Source organism: Cydia amplana, chromosome 23 (assembly GCF_948474715.1).
Source record: "Cydia amplana chromosome 23, ilCydAmpl1.1, whole genome shotgun sequence".
NCBI lineage: Eukaryota > Metazoa > Arthropoda > Insecta > Lepidoptera > Tortricidae > Cydia > Cydia amplana.
This window is the reverse complement of record NC_086091.1, coordinates 4,182,513-4,204,402: the sequence shown is the minus strand read 5'-3', so window position 1 is coordinate 4,204,402 and position 21,890 is coordinate 4,182,513. Positions and strand designations below refer to the sequence as shown.

At 37.3% G+C, this 21,890-nt stretch overlaps 1 protein-coding gene and 1 long non-coding RNA gene across 2 annotated transcripts in view; one reads left to right on the top strand and one right to left on the bottom strand.

Moving 5' to 3' along the window:
• Positions 1-684, top strand: part of LOC134658890 (uncharacterized) — a 36,975-nt gene extending 36,291 nt beyond the window's left edge. Inside the window, exon 2 of the long non-coding RNA XR_010097767.1 lies at positions 591-684. This is a non-coding gene — a long non-coding RNA (uncharacterized LOC134658890). The remainder of the gene's footprint in view (positions 1-590) is intronic.
• The window catches only part of LOC134658631 (heterogeneous nuclear ribonucleoprotein L-like), a 104,435-nt gene that overhangs the window by 75,720 nt on the left and 6,825 nt on the right, over positions 1-21,890 (bottom strand). Inside the window, exon 2 of the mRNA XM_063514283.1 lies at positions 8,501-8,552. Within this exon, the coding sequence (XP_063370353.1) occupies positions 8,501-8,552 (52 nt within the window). The remainder of the gene's footprint in view (positions 1-8,500; positions 8,553-21,890) is intronic.

Below are 21,890 nucleotides of genomic sequence, written 5' to 3'. Positions count from 1 at the left end.
TAGATTTTTTAAATTTGCCGCTTTTTTCTACTGACGGAAATGGCTTGACAGACTATATCTATCTTAAGTCTATAAGGGGCTCATTTAAACGGCGCGCGAACTCGCATGCGATTTTAGTTACATTGCGGACCATTGAGGTTACATCCACTCAGTCGACCGATGAAATAACGCAATGTAATGAAACTCGCATTCGAGTTCTCGCACCGTGTAAATGAGCCGTAAATGTATAAAATCTAAAGGAAAAAGTTTATACTGGTGCAGAATTCACGCTCGAGATATATAATGAATCAGCTATGGTGCCCCCTGGCCTTTCCGTTGTATGAAAATTGCCACCTCATTCTCAACGGCCGTGGTAATGGCACCGAGGCTGGAGGTTTTTTAATAACTTATTTAAAATTGCTTGCGAGAGGAGTGTGTTTGCAAACATTTGTGCTGCTTCTGGTTTTATTATAGAGGCAAAGGAATATAGTAGCCGAAAGACTTCCATTGTAATAAACTATTATTTTATCAAGCAGACTCGTCTAAGCGATTTTTAAAGTAAAAATGTCCGCTTCCGGCAAGATTTTTTTATACCGTAGTATTTTTTAAAGAAAAACTAGTGCCTACGTCAATTCTTGGGATTAGTTGTCAAGCGGACCCCAGGCTCCCATGAGCCGTGGCAAAATGCCGGGACAACGCGAGGAAGGAGAAGAAGGGTGTTTTTTAAAGAACTCATTTATAATAAGTTTTAAGCGAGTTTATACTTATTAATAATAAGCTTTATACCATAGCTCCAATGCAACTTATTATTTATTAAGTTAGAAAACTGATGTACGAAGTAATTACTCTAAGCTTACTTATTTCTCTATCATAAAAACCATAAAAACCACCTATAAAACTTTTTTTCAATTATAAGTCCAACTGAAACTTTAACTGAAATATGAATTAAGCAAACAGATAAACATACTGAGCCCATATTTTATAGTGAATGAAAGAGCACCTACCCCGAGTGCATAACAAATAAACCAGACAGGTCGTTGTTTACTGTAGCTAGTCCAAACAGCGATCACTCAACAATACTGTTCCAACTGTCTAAATATTTCAATTTTTATTGTTTTAGCGAATGCCATTATGTATTTCCAAGTTACCAATACGTAGCAGTAAAACTAGAGATTGAATACGTACAAGTACAACGCTAAAATGAAATCTTCTTCCTCGCGCTATCCCGGCATTTTGCCACGACTTGGCAACTAATCCCAAGAATTAACGTAGGCTCTAGTTTTTACGGAATCGACTGCCATCTGACCTTCCAACCCAGAGCAGAAACTAGGCCTTATTGGGATTAGTCCGGTTTCCTCACGATGTTTTCCTTCACCGAAAAGCAACTGGCAAATATCAAATGATATTTCGTACATAAGTTCCGAAAAACTCATTGGTACGAGCCGGGGTTTGAACCCGCGACCTCCGGATTGAAAGTCGCACGCTCTTACCGCTAGGCCACCAGTGTTTCTTCGCTAAAATGAAATATGATAAAATTAAATAATTTGCCGTCATATGGAGCTTAACTCTCTTTCGGCTTAAAAACAATGGTATCTGGAGTTATGATTTACCTGTCTACGGGACATGGCTGGCTTCCAAGGAGACTTGGCTACGGTAATTCTTACCGTAGCCAAGACAACTTGTGTGGGTTGTCACACAAGACGCTACGAACCGAAAGGGTTCTTTAATAATTATATGCAATTTGTATGTATACTGCCAATTTTATGTGCTGGCGCCTTAATAAAGATACAATGACAGGGTTCTAGATAATAGCTTTGGAACGTGTAGTATAAAATTAAGTATAAGCAGGCGTGGCTCACTCCGCGATTTCGTCGCATTGCTACAGGTAGCTAAAGTACATCCGTTCCGCCCCAATTTTGGTGGCTATTCATAAGCCGCGCGTGGCGCTGTCGCCACCTAGCGGCCATATCTGTGCTGATCGTAACAGACGTATTTTGTTGGAGAGTGAGCCTTCTATACCTAGTACTATTATTTATTCTGTGATATAAGATACAATTAGCACTAGTACCCCTGCATTCACACGCTACTAACTCAAAGGGTTCTTTAGTAATAACTTATTTGAACGCGTTAAGAAACTGAAAAATCCGTTGTCAATCAAATTCCTTTAGAACGGGGGTTTTAAAGGAGATTGTGGCGGTACAATCATACATGACTGCGGTCGGCAAACAGTCCCACTTGCCGCTTGCCATGACGGACGCCTTGACAGGTTATTAAATACAAGCAAATCTCGTCCTTATGGTAAGCGACTAAGTGGGACCTTTGACAAGACTTCGACATATAATATGTTAAGCTTTCATTGTTGACTGTACCTACGTGTATATACGACAATATAAAAAAAATGCTATAAAACAACTAATGCTACTAGTAAATAACAGAAAATCAAAGTTTTTCCTATTTGACTACTCCAATCTTACAACGGAATTCTCTTCTAAATGTGGCATTATCTGTGAAAAGGGACCTTATTGTCGATGGCGCTTACGCCATTATTAACGATGCCCCGATATAAATACAATGCCGCGCGACGCTGTGCGGCGTAAGCGCCATCGACAATAAGGTACCTTTTCATAGATAATGCCCCAAATATTCTCCAAGCCGATTTTATGACCCCCCATACAATAAATCCAGTTAAATTGTTCGGATACATTTGGCTCCATGGATTGTATGCTGCCCAAAGAATGGCATCGGGGGATAGTTACCTATATTCGTTTCGGGATGTAGTTATCGTGTATCTTCAAGGAATACTTTGAGCCAAATGATGGTAATTTAGTAAGGGTATTTGGAATGGCCGAATATAAACATAAACAAGGTATAAAAAAAACGTTAATGGGAAATATTTACTTAAACATAAACTTTAGAATTCAATATTTAACAGCGTGATTTAGTTTTTTGCGCATTATAGAAAAAGTAGAAAACATATTTGGACGCAGAATTAATTTAATATTAAACAATGATGGTCCTTACAGTCATAATTAGTTAAATTGCAGCTAACATATGTAATTATAAATCAGCACACACTGAACATTACACTTTGAAAGCTAGCCCCGATGGATAGATGTGGAAAAGCAAAATCCCTTACAGGAGAAAGAAACAAAAAGACGATGACTAAATGTAAGTTGTTCATAATATTAACCATGCTAGAAAGAATCAAACTGTCTTGCGGAGCCCTAAAAATTGTGTGCAAAACTCACTTAATTCAGTGAATCGGTTATACATACATAGTATACATACATAGCTCATAACCCTTCCACCATTATAGACCAATTAAAACAATTTCAAATTCATAACGCGTCCACGTCGACATAATTTGGCAACATTAGACAGCGGAAGTCTTAAGCTTAAAGCTCTTCGGGGATTCACGAGGCCCATTGAGAGAGCTTTCTGGAATTATTCCAAAGTGCACAGTGAACATATACAGTACAATTACTCGCACTTCCGTCCATTGACCCACTGCTGACCTGATGGCGGATAAACATACCCAACGACTATTTTCCTGTCCAAGAAACGCAAAATAAATATCCCGTTTGAATAAAAGATACAGACTGGTACCATCGTTATTTGTTTTACAAGGGGGCAAAGTTGTTGTTTAACCGTTCGTGCTAATATTGATACCCGATCAAGCGAAAGATTCCAAAATTAAACCACGAGCGTAGCGAGTGATTCGAAAAATGGAATCTTGAGCGTTGCGAGGGTTTCAAAGCACGAGGGTTAAACAAAATTTGCCCCCGAGTGAAACACAAAATTTTTCACCACACCAACCCAAAGCAAATATTAAATGTAAAATATCAAACAAAATCAAACCAAATCAAATTCAAATGAATGTTATTAAATATTTATCATTCAAAATCATCATTTAAAAGTCAATTCTACCAGCAAACATAAGAAAACAACTAAAAATTTGCATTTGATTACTTTGCCTCACATGTGAATAAAATGCACCTTTGCTATCAGTTTTTGAAGTGCAAAGTAAGTCTTTCCGAGCTGGTGTGGTGAAAATCACTTACAGTGTTTCAATCTAAGAGATATCCAATTAATCATTCACGCCTGATCAGTTTACTTCTTGCTGATCATCGGTGACGGAACAACTGCAGCGTGGTCGCGTTTTTATCGCCTGTCATGTCATGCGACAATTTCTCACTGACATACTTGTTAGAACGTGACAGGCATGGTGACTTGGTGACAAATGATAAAGCCGGCCATCTTAGCCCTTCTGCTTCACAAACGTGTAAAGGCTTTTTTTAGCTAACTGAAGTTAAAACATTTAAGAACAACAACAATGGAATAGAATACAAGTAAAAAAATTTAAAGTATTTTGACTTATAACATAAACTTTATTAAAGTCAAAATACTGTCGCAATATTTACACCGTGCCAACGGGAGTTCGCGAGTGGGTAATACAGCCGTTATTGGATCCATAACCATACATGTGTTATTGTTATAGGTTTTCTTCGAGTTTCTAGACTTGTCTTTCTGTAAAAAATTTAGATAAAATTTTGTTATATTTGAGATATGAGTGCGATGGATCTTGGGAGCCCTACGGCACCGCCTTATGAACCTCAAACGATTCCACTTTAATCGGTTAACTGAGGTGGTTTAGGTGTACTAGCGGAAAGTATTCAAGAACTTGGAAAGTTATAGGAAATTTCGGGAAAATTTCACAGGAAACAAGGGAAACGTTTCGAAAGTCATACAAAAATGAGGATCGAAAGTTTTCCATTTGGAAATTTCGAAATTTAGGAAACTTTCTGACGGTTTCTGAAAGTTAACTGAGGCGGTTACTAAGATGTTATTATGGTCAATTAAACTTAGGAGTTTCTGCGTGCGACTGACTTGTATTGTGCTCAGTAAGTCAAAATTAATTACTTTTACTATATTCGGTCCGAAAACTAAGCTTTCTTCTACTAGAACACTCTCAACTTTACTAAACTTAAGTAAAGTGGTAAACCTGTTATTGCGTGTTTTATGTACCAAAGATAAAACGTTCAATCAGTCAAATAATAATAAAAAAAACCGGCCAGTGCGAGTCGGACTCGCGTTCAAAGGGTTCCGTACATTAAGTCCAACTCACGCTTGACTGCACATTTCTAATAGGTTTTCCTGTCATCTATAGGTAAAGAACTATATTGTGTATTTTTTCAAAATTTTAGACCCAGTAGTTTCGGAGATAAGGGGGGAATGGTCATTTTTTGCCTATTTTCTTGAATAACTGCTAAACTATTTATCCTAAAATATTAAAAAAAAAATTTGAGATTCTTACAATGAACTCTTTCATTTGATATGTAGCACGATATAGTTTGAAAAACTTTATTTATTAATTTTCTCATTTACCCCCCAAAAATGGCCTCCATATTTAAAATTCATTTATTTACGTTATACGTCCACCTTTGGGTCCAAACTTACATATGTGTGCCAAATTTCAACTTAATTGGTCCAGTAGTTTCGGGGAAAATAGACTGTGACAGACGGACGGACAGACAGACACACGAGTGACCCTATTAGGGTTCCGTTTTTTCCTTTTGAGGTACGGAACCCTAATAACTCTAATTAACTTTTACAATCACGAATGTAAACACACCCAATCAAAGACAATACATTCAGCCACCGGAATATGCAATAAGATGCAAATGGATGCAAATGCACTAAGACAGTAGCATAACCAGATTACTTCACTACTAACCTAATTCTTTTCGAAAAATCCCGATGCATTCGGAATTCAAATGAATTATTACTTACTCCCAAGAATGCATATCTGCGCCAACGTACACAGATCCCTCCCACTAGAGGCAGCTAGTTGGAAATATGGTGGAGATGCTGGGATTCACTAAAGTGGGGGTTCCAGGTAAAATGGTTGGCGGATAACTGATTTATATTCCGTGTCCGGTGTGAAAAAGTGCAAATTTATGCAAAGTGCATCAACGTTTGGCACTTAGCTGGTTTTCATTTGAAAACTGGTCGGCTTTTGGTTGCTTAATGGCCCCAAAAATTAAGGTTTTGTGGATTTATCGCTCGAGGTGAAGTGAATTCTATTAATTTTATAAAAATATTGATGCTCTAGTACAAAATATGTTGAATGGCCGGGCTTCGGTAGCTCAGTTGGTTAAGAGCAATTGGACCGGTGTTCCAAATGGTCGCAAATTCGAGTCTTGCTCGAAGCTAAAAAAATCCATTTTTCCTTTTACCTATTTAAAAAACAATAAAAAATAGATAAGAAGAATAAGAACCCACCTAAACTCCCAAGCCGCCATCTATAAAAAGTTAACCAACATTTTTATTCCTAACAAGTGTCATCAAATAACGCGCAGGCAGCTCAAATTGCCGGCCTAGTCCCGCAAACCTCGTTATGCGTATTCAGACCGCCATTAACTCCTCAAAGACAGGAGGCAATCTCGAGATTTGCAATTTCCGCGACCTTAGGATGAAAGGAACGTTGGAATTACGAGTATTCGTAAGTCGAGGTTACTTTTAGCTGAATAATGGTTATTATTTTCTTATTTTCAAAATTGAAAAAAAAAAAAAAACATTTTTTTAAGATGACTCAATGTTGCTCTAGTGTTAGTTATCCATCCTTTGGCGAGGTTGCGGAAGAGTACTTCGGCATTCCTGGGACCTCGCCGTATAGCAAGCATTTAACGACATTTTAACTTTGCGTAACTTTACTATTAAAAAATGGGGCGGGTTTTTTTTGTGGCTTAAAATGTGCTGAGAAACGTTGATACTTTAAGCCATATTTTAACTTTAAGATGCGTCAAATATTAGATATAGAAACGATATGGATCGGATATGTCAGTGTCAAACAAGTGTCAAAAGAGACGTTTTTGTTTGAAGAAACGACGAATATTTGACGCATCTTAATGTTAAAATATGGCTGAAAGTATCAACGTTTCTCAGCACAACATTTTAAGCTACAAAAAAAAACTCCGCATTTTTTAACAGTAAAGTTACACAAAGTTAAAATGTCGTTTCAAACGAGCCCCAGTGGTTAGTAACAGTTATATTAAAATTCCAAAAAGGAAAAAAAATATCTCAAGTGCTTACAAAAAGCCCTGCTTTTGTCGGGGAAGCTTCGCGTCTAGGGCGGAAGTTTTTTGTGTGCAGGCTTGCGAGTGCAAATTGCCGCTGATATAAGCAATTATATTATTACTACGCAGGAGTCGTCAACTCCTAAAGTACATTCGTAATATTTATAATATAATCTTGCGGCATTATGAAAAATTTAGGTACGAAATCCGAATTGCTAATGATACAAGTATTATTTACACTGTAACAGGGCCGTAAATTCCTAAGCAATTATTAAAAACATTTTGTGATGTAAGTAATGGAAAAATATGATATATTTATCTCACACTACACAATTTCACTTAAAATTACACATGGTGGTATATACCTATATACCACCATGTGTAATTTTAAGTGAAATTGGAAACGCAACTACCTAGTTGCGTTTCCAATTTGTCACAAGTGTGACAACGATGCAACGGAGTAACATTGAGTTTTACGGCACACCTATACACTAATGGATGAAATATACGCGACTAAAATTGTGAAATAGAGCTATTGTTAATTGTATAGCAGAGGTTTGACTATGTCCAAAACTATAAAGTAAATAAAATAATGTTTCAGAAATTACGTCTATGTCCAAGTAAAATAAGTGTAAAGGTTGTGGTAGTAAAATGATAATGTAAACTGTAAAGTATAACATGTCCCATCATGCATCACGAGCCACACATTTGCTTCGTATCGAAAATGAATTTTAAGTATTTAAAATACAAAATTCATTTTCCGTATACATTTCCAATTTTAGACTTTATTAACTATGTATATATTATTATTTCATAGGATAAACGTACCACTTACCGGCGCTCAAAGTAACATTTTAGCATAACTGTAAGGCCTGAGTGGACGCTCGGAGCGGAGCTTCGGCGGGGCGTGCAGCGTGGCGTTGGGCTCACAAGTAATTTCAGCATCGTGTATAACTAAGGCCGCTCCTATACGCTTGCATTTGTTTAACATGCACGCCGCACGCCCCGCCCCGCTGGACGCCCAACTCGAGCGTCCACTCAGGCCTTACAATAAGTTTTTGCGGATTATCACTACAAATTCCTTGAAGATTAGGTAAGCCTATTCTATAGGAGCCGAAAATGGTATTGTTTACCCTTAAGGGGCCCACATATTATCAGTACGCCGGACCATATCGGCCTGTCAGTTGTTCGGAACTGTCACCTTTTGCGTTTAACTGACAGGCCGATATCGTCCGGCGGACTGGTAATCAATGGGTCCCTTTGTTTTTCTTGCGAAAAGTTGTGACAATCGATTCAAGGTAATGATTATAATTATTATATATTAGGTTCTTAAAACAGTTTAGGCTGTATTCTAATATTTATTTATTTTAATTACGTCATGGTAACAACTTGTCGCAATAACGTAATGTAACGTATTAATAGGGTAGTGTAATGTAAAAACTCACATGTGTAGTCCCAACTGTCTTGGTCGTTTTTGAACACGTTCAATCTTTCAGGCTGTAACAATTGAAATATTCATAATTAGTTTATAGCAGTTATAACAATGTTTTCTCGAGGGACTTCAGAATGGGGTTCTAAAAAAAACTGTCCTAAACGGGTCGCGAGTTCAGAGGTGTCATGTCACTTGCAAGTTGACGATCCTTTAAAAAAGTCCTCCTTAATTGAAGAAATAAAGTAAATAAAATAGTCTTCTTAAGGATAAGAGGGCAATTGTAATTTTATTTGAATAGTTTTTAACCTGCTAATATTTAGCAACATTTGAAATAGAAATAGCTTATTTTTGTGTGAAATAAAAAAAACTTAATCTATAACAAATACATCTTATCCTAATACCTAACAACAAAATGGATCCCACTCAGCATATCCCGATGACAAAGTGTAAGGCCTGAGTGTCCACTCAGCGTCCGCTCGAGTTGGGCGTGCAGCGGGGCGGGGCGTGCGGCGTGCATGTTAAACAAATGCAAGCGTATGGGAGCGGCCTTATAGTGCACGCTGCTCAAATTACTTGTGAGCCCGACGCCACGCTGCACGCCCCGCCGAACGCTTCGCTTCGAGAGTCCACTCAGGCCTTACTCTAAGATCCTTAACTTAACTTAAAAATTTTATTCTCTCTACTGTCTACTGGTTATAAGAAAGTTTTGAAACAGTTAAAAAGGGGAATAACAGCCACTTGCAATATAATGTTTTGAAAAGATCACAGGTCACACAGAACGCTCTAAATGTTCACATAAAATAAACAACAACGCTCAAAAACCCATTTAACTCGATACTCAACGTAGTTTTATATTTAAAACTACCAAACTTAAGGAAGTAGAACAAATATTTACAAACTTTTGAATCCCTTACATTACGTAAGAAACTACTGCCAAAGCCTTTTAGTGTCGAAACAAACACAGACATATATCACCTTAGAGTACCTAAACAAGTGCTGTAAACTCTTTGTAGAGTACCAATACAATAAAGTAAAACAGTGAAGTTTTTATTTGTATATGACCTATTTGTTGAAGCATACATTTGATTCAACACGAAAGGCAAAGTTATAAAATGCGCAAGGATTTTTGAATTTCTTAGTTAGGACTTAGGAGGTAACGCATGAACGCGTTTTTAAAAACTAAGTACTTATATTTTTTAACATTCATTTTATTAAATGAGCACGGCAATTAGATATTGAAGCTTTCCTCAAAATATATGTATATTCTAAATATTATGAAGTTACAACACAGTCACTTTACCTAAAACCATCATCACTATTCTCCTAATTTTAGCCTGTATTCAATATGTACACCCTTAAGATACCCTTTAATTTCAGTATTAATTAATTCCCATTTTGATACTTCGAAGGTGATCAGGTCATTCAAAAATAGATTTACTGGTACCTACCTACCAGACAAATCTCAAGTGATATGTGTGACGTAGATATATATGTACCTACTTAAAAATGTGTATATACCGTCGTAGTTTTTAAAAACACTAATAATTTTTAAACATGCGGTGTCTATTCACTCCGTATCTCTGGCACTACTGCCAGGACTCCCACTGCGAATAGTGGGCCGAAAGTAAATAAACTTTTATTTCCTCGATCCGTTAACCGTTGCAATTTGAACGTTAATATCTTTCAATAAAGTCCTGTTTTAATGCCGCCGGAATAAAGTAAGGTGGCACTTGACAGTTGAGTGGATTTGATATTAGCTTGAGCGCTTTTCTTGCTCGATGTAACTTTGTTGTATGATATGTTCCGTGATATTTATAGCAGCCCTCTTTTATATGGGCCAGACATATTGAATAATTACATTACTATTAAGTTATGTCATTATTAATTACAATGTAGTGATTACAATTCCTTAATTACATTGATTAAATTACTACTTAGTTAATAACGGTAAATAATAAAGTATATTTAATAATTTTGCTTCAGTATTGGAGTAATGTCAACGGAATTACGTTATATTGATTCGCACAAATGACAGTGTATCGATTGGAATGACGGAATGAACAACAGAAAATAATGAACTATTTTCACACCACCTATTCGGAAAATAGCTTTTTCGTCCCTGTTAGGAGGGATCAAAGTAACACTTTTCTGTTCTAGCACACTATTAATTTTTTTTGCACATTTTTTAGCTTAAATAATCTGTTTAAGCATCAGATTGTGTCAACACTAAGATTTTTTTATTTTCCTCATAGTTGATGTGAAAAGCAGTATGTATCACACGGTATCAAAATTATTTCGTCTTGGGCGTTAACACTTCCCTCATTACGCTCAGGATTCTACTTTAGAATCCATCGCTTCATTCAGGATTTAATGTACGCCCTTTACGGAAATATATCATTTTGATCCCTTGTAACACAAACTACTATTTAATAACTGTTAAAATAGTTCGATATTTTTGAAAGCAATGCACCGAAGCATCCCACGCCGTCTGTTTTTCTTCAGCCGTTAATCATACATTTGGCAAATGCCTCGGCCCGTCGGCGCCACATTTCAGATTTACAGTATCTCTGCACTAACAGTAAACACTAAACTTATATTATAAATAAAAATAATAATAAAAAATAAATAAATAAATATTATAGGACGTTCTTACACAGATTGACTAAGTCCCACAGTAAGCTCAAGAAGGCTTGTGTTGTGGGTAGTCAGACAACGATATATACATAATATACAAATACATAAATACATAGAAAACACCCAAGACTCAGGAACAGATATCTGTGTTAATCACACAAATAAATGCCCTTACCAGGATTCGAACCCAGGACCGCGGCTTAACAAGCAGGGCCTCACCTTCGGTTCGGGCCACAAACACCTGCGACCTGGAGCATTCACGAATTCACCTCCCTAGGTATGTAATGTACTATTACTTACTTATTAATTCGAACGATTAATATTATTACCGAGGAAGTAGTTACACTCATTGCGACCCCGGGTAACATTTGCACAAAACTAATACATATATTATGTTGCTTAGGTTAACTTGTTCGCTATTACACAGCTAACTCCGGTCACCGGGAGTTATAAAGTTGTTATTTATTCAGAACAACACACAAACAGCAAAACGTCGTGTTTGTTTTTACAAAATTAAACCTCTGGAAATGCCGTTGCAAAAAATGACATTGTTTCAGGTACTTTAGTGAGTCAAAAAGTTAATACTGCAGCCTAATTTTTCTTTTAATTAACTTGCCGTGTTACTGAGGGACACGTAATGAAAGCTAAATTAGAATTTAGAAATTATTTTTAATGATTGTTTTTGGATTTCCTCGAGTAAAATAATTAATAAATTTCCACCTTGTTTTATTAAATCGAAATATGTTTTGGCAAATATTACACAATGCGCTCAATTTAACGTGTACCCATAATCCATATTTTTTTTTACAGCACATACACCTAAGTATTTCCATTGAGGGTATATTCCAAAAGCGAAATTAAAATTCATACCTCTGCAAACATACACGAAACCATCACAAATGCTTCGCGTTCACAAGTCAGGAAATATTTTACTGACACCCAACATACAGACCTCACGTGTATGAATAAAACATGACAACTGACATACTAAAATTATGAATTTGATGAAAACCCCCGTGCTAGGAGCGTGAGGGGAATGTCGAAGTAAACCGGTGGCTCAATTCTCGAATGTGTTTCTGGTGAATTGAGATTGTATTTAAAACTGAAGAGAAATAATAAATAAATATTATAGGACAACTAGCGACCCGCCCCGGCTTCGCACGTGTTAACAAATTATACATAAACCTTCCTCTTGAATCACTCTATCTACTCGTATTAAAAAAACCGCATCAAAATCCGTTGCGTAGTTTTAAAGATCTAAGCTTACATACAGACAGACAGACAGACAGCGGGAAGCAACTTTGTTTTATACTATGTAGTTATTTTACACAGATCGACTTTTGTCCCATAGGAAGCTCATAAGGCTCGTGTTGTGGGTACGAGACGACGATAAATATATATAATACATAAGTATATTAAATACTTATAAATATAGATAGAAAACGTCCACAATTCAGGAACAAATATTTGTGATAAACACACGAATTTAACGCCCTTGCCAGGATTCGAACCTGCTTCATAGCGTCTAGGTTAGGAGGCCGTTAAAGAGATAAACAGTTAAATATCCGATCGGCGAATAGAAGGCGACTATTATTCAACTATTTTCTCGCAAACGAATAATACAGAATTTGTGTAAATAAAAGAGATGGATTATACATTGGGACGTAACTTAGGGTAAAGGATCCAAACCCAACACAAAAATCTGTTACATGAATTTGAAGTTCCTGTCTTAAAGAAAACTCATTCATTTCAAAGGCAAATTTTAGACGATGGATCCTTTCGTTCTTTCCTCTTTTACAAGATTCGAACTGCTGTGTGCGTCGCATTGATCAGATAAGGATTGAACTTGAATTATATTTGTTGTGGTTGAATATAGTCCTGGGACCGCAGTATTATTTTGTGGCTTCGTATATAGACGTATATTGATTTAAATGTCGGTGTCTGTGATACACATACTGATGAAGGTTTACATTTACGAGTACATTACTTAGAATATATCCAGTTTACCTTTAGGATTCCAGAGGTGTCCATGTTTAGGGTTAAAAGTTTGAAATATAAACAAATGTGGCGTTATCAATGAAAAGGGACCTTATTGTCGATGGCGCCTACGCCATTATTAACGATGCTCCGATATAAATACAATGCCGCGCGACGCTATGCGGCGTAAGCGCCATCGACAAAAAGGTCCCTTTTCATAGATAATGTTTCCTAGGTATATAAAACAGAGATACAGTCAAACCTATGGTCCGTTTAAGGGCATATTCACTATATTCAGTACCAATTGGAAAAAAGTAGTTTTTTTTTTGCAAAACATTTTTGGCCTCAGTTTGAAGAGTAGGCCGACTAGGACGATCTGCCTCACCTGCCCCTTGGTTTATTTTTTTCAAGTATTTTTTTTTTATATTTCCCGATCCGAACTCGATACTGAATACCTATACCCTGAAACGGATCCCTGCTATTTTTGTCGCCTTCTTCTCTTGTACATACCTATTCTAAATTCTAATACAGTGTCCGTATCGCGTTATTAATTTTCTAGGACACAGCCAAGTGTCTGGCGTCGGCGACATTTCGTGCCAACCTGCACTTTACAAGAGTTTTCAGTGCAGCCCTTGCTTGCGAACGAAATCCTTGCTTCTTTATTTTTAACCTAGGTACTACTAAATTTTGAAAGAGGCTCTAAATTCATCCTTATTCTTATATTAGAATACCTATGTGTGTTTTCCGATTTTTTGATAACAGCTGGACTGATGTGAATCCGATTGTCATCAAACCAAACAAGGATCTCAAGATAGGATGCTGGAGATTTGGTTTTCCAAATCTCCAGCATCCTATCTTCTAAGCAATCTTTGAGAAGCAAGGCGCTAGACCAGTGCCCTGTACATCAAAAGCTTGTAACTTGTAATACAAGTGGAAGTCCCTTTTTGACAGCTTTTGTTAGAAAGAGACTTCCACTTGTGTTACAAGTTACAAGCTTTTGATAAACAGGGCACAGGGATCGGCAGACCGCGGCTCGCGAGGCGCATGCGGCTATTTTAAGGTACAATTGCGGCTCTTTAAGCCACGAATAAAATTGCCCCTTAAGAATTCTTAAGGGGCCCACTGATTAACAGTCCGCCGGACGATATCGGCCTGTCAGTTGTTCGGAACTGTCAACTTTTTGTTCTAACTGACAGCCTGATAACGTCCGGCGGTATGTTAATCAGTGGGCCCCTTTATACACTGAAAACAATATTTGCGCCTTGCGGCTCTTTGGCTTCCTAAAACTGGTGATATCTAACACGCTTGGCTCTTTTTTTTCAAAAATTTGCCGACCCATGCGCTAGACCATATTTTTAAGGGCGGGCTCTGTACGATGCTTACACTGTTAATGTACATTAGTGGACCTTATGCCTTTTGTAATAAAGTACACCGGTGTACAGGTTAGGAGTGTTGCTGTTTGTATACCTGCTTACAAATCTATGTATGATAATACTCTACCAGTTGTGTGAAGTGTCGGGTGTCAGCGACATTTTCGTGCTAGCCGACATTTTACATTTTATTTGAAGCCCTCTCGAGGCTAAGTGCCATCGCCCACACTGCTAACTGACAGTTAGTAAACCTTATTACAAAAGGCATAAGGTCCACCGATGGACAGTTAAGAGTGTTGCCGTTTGTACGTGGTTCTAAGTTCGTGTCGCCCACCAGTTTACCTAGGTAAGAGATTATTTACTTATTCCAGTACAAATGGGTGAATGAACTTTTTCTTGTCACTCGTTGCCATGGTTACGTTCCCCTGGGTCACTCTTTAAAACCTGATTATTAGGCAATTAAATTCTCCAAACACGCTTTTTTGTGAAACTTATAAACTCTTTCCATAGAGGGTCGTCTACCAAGCGCGTCAGAAGAAGGTGGTGGACAATGTCTTCTAACAAAGTATGGTACTATTGTCTCTTGGCTGACCGGACAGAATAACAACAAGAAATAGTTCATCCACCCAAATAATACTAATATAGAGAAGAAGGAGCTTGCATCTAAATGAAAGACATTTTGTTATCTGCTCAGATCATTTAAATAAGACGTCTTCTGTTAATTAACTGTCCTTAAACGATAAATTACTTCACAAGTACACGTGTACTCGCCACTCTCGGGATTCTATTATAGAACCCTTCGCTTCGTTTAGGATTCAATATACGCCCTCGCCGTAAAAATGTCATTTACCTCCCTCGTGACACAATATACTATTAATCCTTTACTAATTAAGGCCTCAAAATCCTGTGACACCAACCTCTCCAACCAGTTCTAAAGCGTAATTTTGCGTGTATTCAGTTGAGTCGAGCCGGATTTAGTCATGAGACCATCTGTCTATTTGTCTGTCTGTCTGGCAGATACGTCTGCCGCAGCGTTAGCACTTCAAGCCTATGGCTCTAGTCCTAATACCTATTGTACAGTCAGCAGCAGAAGTTGCTAAGCGGGCGAGGTGTTCAAAATTACCTTGACGCGCTCTTATTCTCTTAACAATAAAGTCGCGTCAAGATCATTTTGAACACCTCGCCCGCTTAGCAACTATTGCTGCTGACTGTACTAATAATAACACTGGCGTGGTTGTGGTTGGATGGTTAGTAATTTTTTTAACCGTCAAATTAGTACTTATTTCTCAACCGCCAACCTGGTTACTCAGTTCATTTTTTTTTTGTAATCGGCAACCTGGTTGGTCGGCTTGTATTTTTTCTTCTTAACATACATTAATTGCCAAGATTATACGTTGAATGTACTTTAAATGGTACGAGTATCTAGAATAAGGTACCAGTTATCTTAATTGTACTAATATTCGATAAAAAAAGTGTTTTGTCTCAACCTATCTAAATTCCAAGTGTTTATTACATATGTATTCAGTATCAATATAGTACATATAAGTAAATATAAATAAATGAGAAAACTGCTTACTCAAGATGTTTATGAAACGAATTTTCTTATCTTGCACTTGACAAGAGTTGCACAAGACTCTCATTATTCACTGTCACTGGATGGACATAATTATGTTAAAAAGCGTTAAGAATACTTAGGTAATACTGAAAGTTTCTGGACCGAACCACTTAGTAAAAGGAACAATTACTTTTTGAAACTCTTAATAATATATTACTGCGGTACAGTTTACTCAGTTGTAATTTGTATAATAGGATTGCCAACTCTTTAAAAAATATGGTAAAATCTAAATTGTAAACGAATAGACGTAGTAATATTTCTCTTTTTTGTTCTGAAATCAAAACCAACAAACACATACGTCATAAGTAGGGTATGAATTTATTTTTAATAGTTTTATCTCAAGGAAATGTATTTTTATATACAAACTAACGGGCAAGCACAAAATAAATCCATAAAAAATAGCAAGATTTATTTAAAGTCAAACTAATAAATCACGATAAAGAAATCATGCTACATATATACTTATTAACCAATGCAAATATACACTTAATCTCTTTTTAAGAAACTACTAAAGCACTCGCTAAAAGACAGTATCCATCTGTCGACACGAAACTCTCGCCGTATCGTTACGTGCTCGAAACAAGCGTTCCTTTGTCGTGTCCCCAAGTGTCTCGTCGTCTGGCCATTTAACCACTCCTCTCGCTTGGGATTCACACGTTTCAGTGGCCATATGTGTAAGATAGCTTATGGAAAATCATGGAACTAAATCTAGTTTAAACTAAGGGCCCGATTCGGATTTTGAACTAGACATCCATTATATGTCTATAGACATCACCAAGATACGACAACGTATTTTTAAGATCTAGCCTGTCAAATTTTAGATTTACGCGATTCTGGAGATACTCTTGAACGATTTCCACAAGAGATTATTACGATATTTTAACGTAAAAGTGACATTTGTTGCCCGAATTGAGCTGCAAAAGAGAACTAATTGAAATCTAAACTACAACGTACCTAGTACATATCGTATCGTTCTCTAATCTAGAACGGATCTTGTTTTCCGAATACCGCGGTAACACGATTTTTAATCATAATTTTAAAACGAATACTGGACCTCATCGCGTAAACTTACGTTTATTATATGGCCTGACATTTCACATGTGACGTTACTTTTAAATTTCTGTATTCACTTACTTTATAAGACGAATATCAATCATCATAATATACATGAATATCATGATATGGCTAGATCATGTTTATTTTATTATTAACCCTCGTATACCTACAGGTTTCCTTAGAAATTACAAAATATCTTATAAAATTAAAAAACTCCTAACAAAATCAAATCTCGACAGACAACACTTTCGGTTGATAACAACCGCTCTTATATCGGTTCATTTGTTGGTATTGGTAAGCGCAACACATACACGACACTTTGTATCACCCCTCTTTTTCCGCCAGGGGTAAAAAACAATGATTTCAAAGTGAAATCCACGACCAACATAAAATTTTACTCCTGTTTCTACAATTATTTCCACGGTCCAACAATTCAATTTTTTTTTTGCCGTCACAATACGCGAAATCGCCGGGCGTTGTAAGCCGCACGACCATTAACGCGCGACGCGACTAATATATCGCCTGCGGTTGCATTCACATGTAACAAATGTAACGAAGTAAAATAACAATACCTTTAAACGAGCAATTCTTGTATATTTATTTATATATAATATATTTCGGGGATCTCGGAAACGGCTCTAACGATTTCGATGAAATTTGCTATATGGGGGTTTTCGGGGGCGAAAAATCGACTAGCTAGGTCTTATCTCTGGGAAAATGCTCATTTTTGAGTTTTTATATGTTTTCCGAGTAAAGCTCGGTTTCCCAGATATTAACATTTAACTGAACATGAGTGTACCTACTCTTCGCAACAGGGTGCACGAATCGACTATGGTACGCAGTATGTTTTTTTATGACAAAGGAGGCAAGTGCGTTGCCGGCGTTTAGATGGGAGTACGCTATTTTCTTTGCTTTTTAGGGTTCCGTACCCAAGGGTAAAAACGGGACCCTATTACTAAGACTTCGCTGTCCGTCCGTCTGTCACCAAGCTGTATCTCATGAACCGCGATAGCTAGACAGTTGAAATTTTCACAAATGATGTATCTCTGTTGCCGCTATAACAACAAATACTACAAATAAAATAAAATAAATATTTAAGGGGGGCTCCCATACAACAAACACGATTATTTGCTCTATTTTATGTTGATGGTGCGGAACCCTCCGTGCGCGAGTCCGACTCGCACTTGGCCGGTTTTTTTCATACATTCATGCTTCATCTTCCTTGAAATTACCTAGAAGTCGATTCGAACTCACTCATTAATATCATTTTAATATCGCATCTCGAATCTCTTTTTTTGTCTTAGGGAAAATGCGAAAACCTTAAGAACATAAAATACAGAGTGTTTTAATTCACAAATTAAAAGACCTCGGTTCGTTAAGTTCTACGCTAAATAGAGACTTCTAGTAAATTAAATACTGACACGGCATATCCGTTGCAAAAGGTTAATTTACTAAGTCCTTTGAGAGGTAAGTACAGCGTACACTGAACGCAAAAAAAAACTGGTTACTTAGTAGGTACATTATTTTTATACAAAGTGACCGGATTAATTGCTCTCGAGTGTATCGCCTTTTAATTTTAGCGCTTTCTCAGTTGCACATTGCATTGCATCCTAAAGCTGGCGGGTCCAGTTAGCTTAAAATAAGTGAATATTGTTATTTAGTTAAGGTTTCATTCATACTCAACTTGTGATGACACTGATGACAGACGTACAACAACCAGTGTACTGTTAATTTTGTATTAACCTGTCGAATCCCACGATATGACGTCACCATAAGCGTTCTGGCTCATATATGAGCCGTGGGAGCTGACAGATTAAGCAGAAACGTCTGCGAACGATGCTATTAAGCTTCAAATTAAAAATTAATTACCCATACAAAATTAATTTAGTGTGGGATAGCGCATCGTTACTGGTGAATTTCCAATATGATTTGGAACTCTAGTAGCCGTTTAAGAAGTGTAGGACTCTTACGGTAGATGTCACTAAGAGCCTCCCTAGGGCTCAGATATGGTGGAAATATTCGCTGAATTGGGTACGGTCTTGGCAGCTCAGATGGCAGAGCACTGTACTAGTGATCCAGTGGTCGTGGGTTCAAGTCCCACCCAAGACAGTGAATTTTTCCACTTTTAATTTATTTCAGTCTATTGTTTCCAAAATTCAAAGACACTCCAGTCCCAACCGGAATTCATCCAAACATTACCTCACTCGAGCAACTTTCGACAGGGCTTCCAATTACCATCGCAAACTCCTATTTTTGCCAACATCTCCAACCAAAACTCAATCTTATTTCAAACGGAATAAAGTTCAAATTTGAATTCACCACATAGGTTATGATAGCAGATAAATCAAGTAACACCTATTATGGTTCGGCAATCGAACTGCAAGTCCCATTTCGACGTGTATAGTTCGAAAGGGGGTTATTAAGGCTCGACAAGTCGATGCCTGTTCTCATTGTTAGGGTATTACGTCGATTTGCGCTTTTGTTTGGGAGTTGTCGACATTGCCGGGTACTTATTTGTCGATTGTGGCTAGGGTTGCCAGATGGTCGGGATTCGGCGGGATTCTCCCGATTTTTAGCATGTGTTCCCGATTCCCGACGAAGTGAAAATTGTCCCGACAAACAGCTTCACGTTATAAAACAATAATTTCAAATTCCGCACTGTCGTCGAGCGAGCAAGCGTACAGCGTCGAGCCCGTCAGAGCGCGCGCGGGGCGCGCATGGCGAGATTGGGCAGAGCAGCTGACGTAGTGCCAATAATGTAAAATATCGTTGTTTTTAATAAGTACAATTAATTTAACTTGATAGGTTTTTTTTCCCGACTTAAGGCCCAAAATCCCGAAAAATTGATATTTTTTCCCGATAATAGCGGCCTTCGATCTGGCAACCCTAGTTGGATGGGTTTATCCTTTAGCGGGGTAACATGGCGATTATCAGCAATGTACTATTTTAGACAGACCTGTTATGTTTGCTCGTAGGTCAATCCATTTTGATATGGGAACTTTTTTGGTATGAATTACAATATATAAAAGTATTAGGTGGCAAGATTAATATACATTATAATATTTAGGTCTGTTTTGCTATCGTCTAACTTTTTTATATCTTTATGACCCAAGTAACATAAGCAATGTTTACTTATTACCTATATTATCGGTTTCCAATACCTACGCAGGAAGTGCGCTAAAAAAATAATCAAGCTATAGTTAGTTAATAGAACACAGGTTACCGTTTTACGTAGTGCTTTTATAGTAATCTGCTCTAGGTTGTATCTTGTTTCTTTATTTAAGGACGGAATTTAAACTATTTGAATGGAATATATTACATAGAATAACTTTCTACATCGCGTTTTCTGCCCTTGGCTGATCCTTTCCCCCAGCAGACAAAGAAAAACCATAAACATTTCACAGCCACCAACATAAAAAAAAACCCCAAAAAAAACTTGCCGCGCTCTCAACGCAAACAAATCACACACATTATAGCCCCTAGTCCAGCTACAATTTTCACAGAATGAACCCTTGTTGTACAAGGGACCCCCATTTGTTAGGCCTCTTTAGGATCGAACCGGCGACCCGCGACGTTTCCAACCCGCAGGTTAACATCACAATGGAAGGATGAAAAGCAGGAATTTGTAGCTAATAAGTTACGTCGAAACGGCGGAAGGGGCCTGTGCGTTTAATCCTATAAAAATAGTGAGTGATATAGTGAGCGGAATTCAGATTTTTAAATCCTTAAATTGATTTGATATTGATTTTTATTTCAAACAAACTAGTATACAATCGTGCTAACTTAATGTATATGTAATGACTTCTAAAGTCACACAAAGTTGACAATTCCGAACAACTGACAGGTTGATATCGTCCGGCGGACTGATAATCAGTGGGCCCCTTAAGAATAAGAATAAATTAATTGATAATAATTAAGAATACAGTACATGCACAAGAGGTGTCCGGTAAGCCCCAAACTAGGTTGAGCCTGTATCTTGGGTCTTGGGACGCACCAAAATCTCTGTGCTGGGCCATTTTATTTTATGTTGTACAGTCACCTGCAATTATGTTACTTCGAAGGCCGCAAAAATATGTAACGCAGAGTGGCTCTACAAATAAGATCGTGTCAGATATTTTTGCGGCCTTCGTTGTGTAACATATTATTGCTGCTGCGGCAGGTGACTGTACACACACTTTTCTTTTTGATTAGGAAATGCTTATGTTATTTCTACTCAGAACGCGAGCTCTTTAGATCCTAATAAGAAATGTCTGAATTGTTTTATCTCCATCCGTTACCATTTTTAATACACTTATTGCAGTAACGGAATACAATGAACGAAAAATGTATGGAAACTATGGGACATTTGGGGTGTAGGGCTCGAATCGTATTCTTCCACTTACTCCGATGGATAGATTTATAGTCGCTCATTAATAAACTTTATCTCATTTTCTCTCGCTAAAAGTATGTTTTATATATCATCATCCGTCGTCATCCTCATTCGTCTCACATCATACACACTATCACAGACACATACACACATACACAAACACAATCACACAAAGTAAACACACACACACACACACACACACACGTTACGCAAGCCCACACCTACTTTGTATATTTTTTTTTCTCTCCCTTCATTTTTCCTAAAGATGTTTATATTATTGCCACTTGTTATTGCATGTTAGCTGTATTATTGTGGACATCTGTTACTGGCTTTGTTTTCTGTTCATTGTGCTATGTATCATGTACTTTTTGTATTGCTGTTG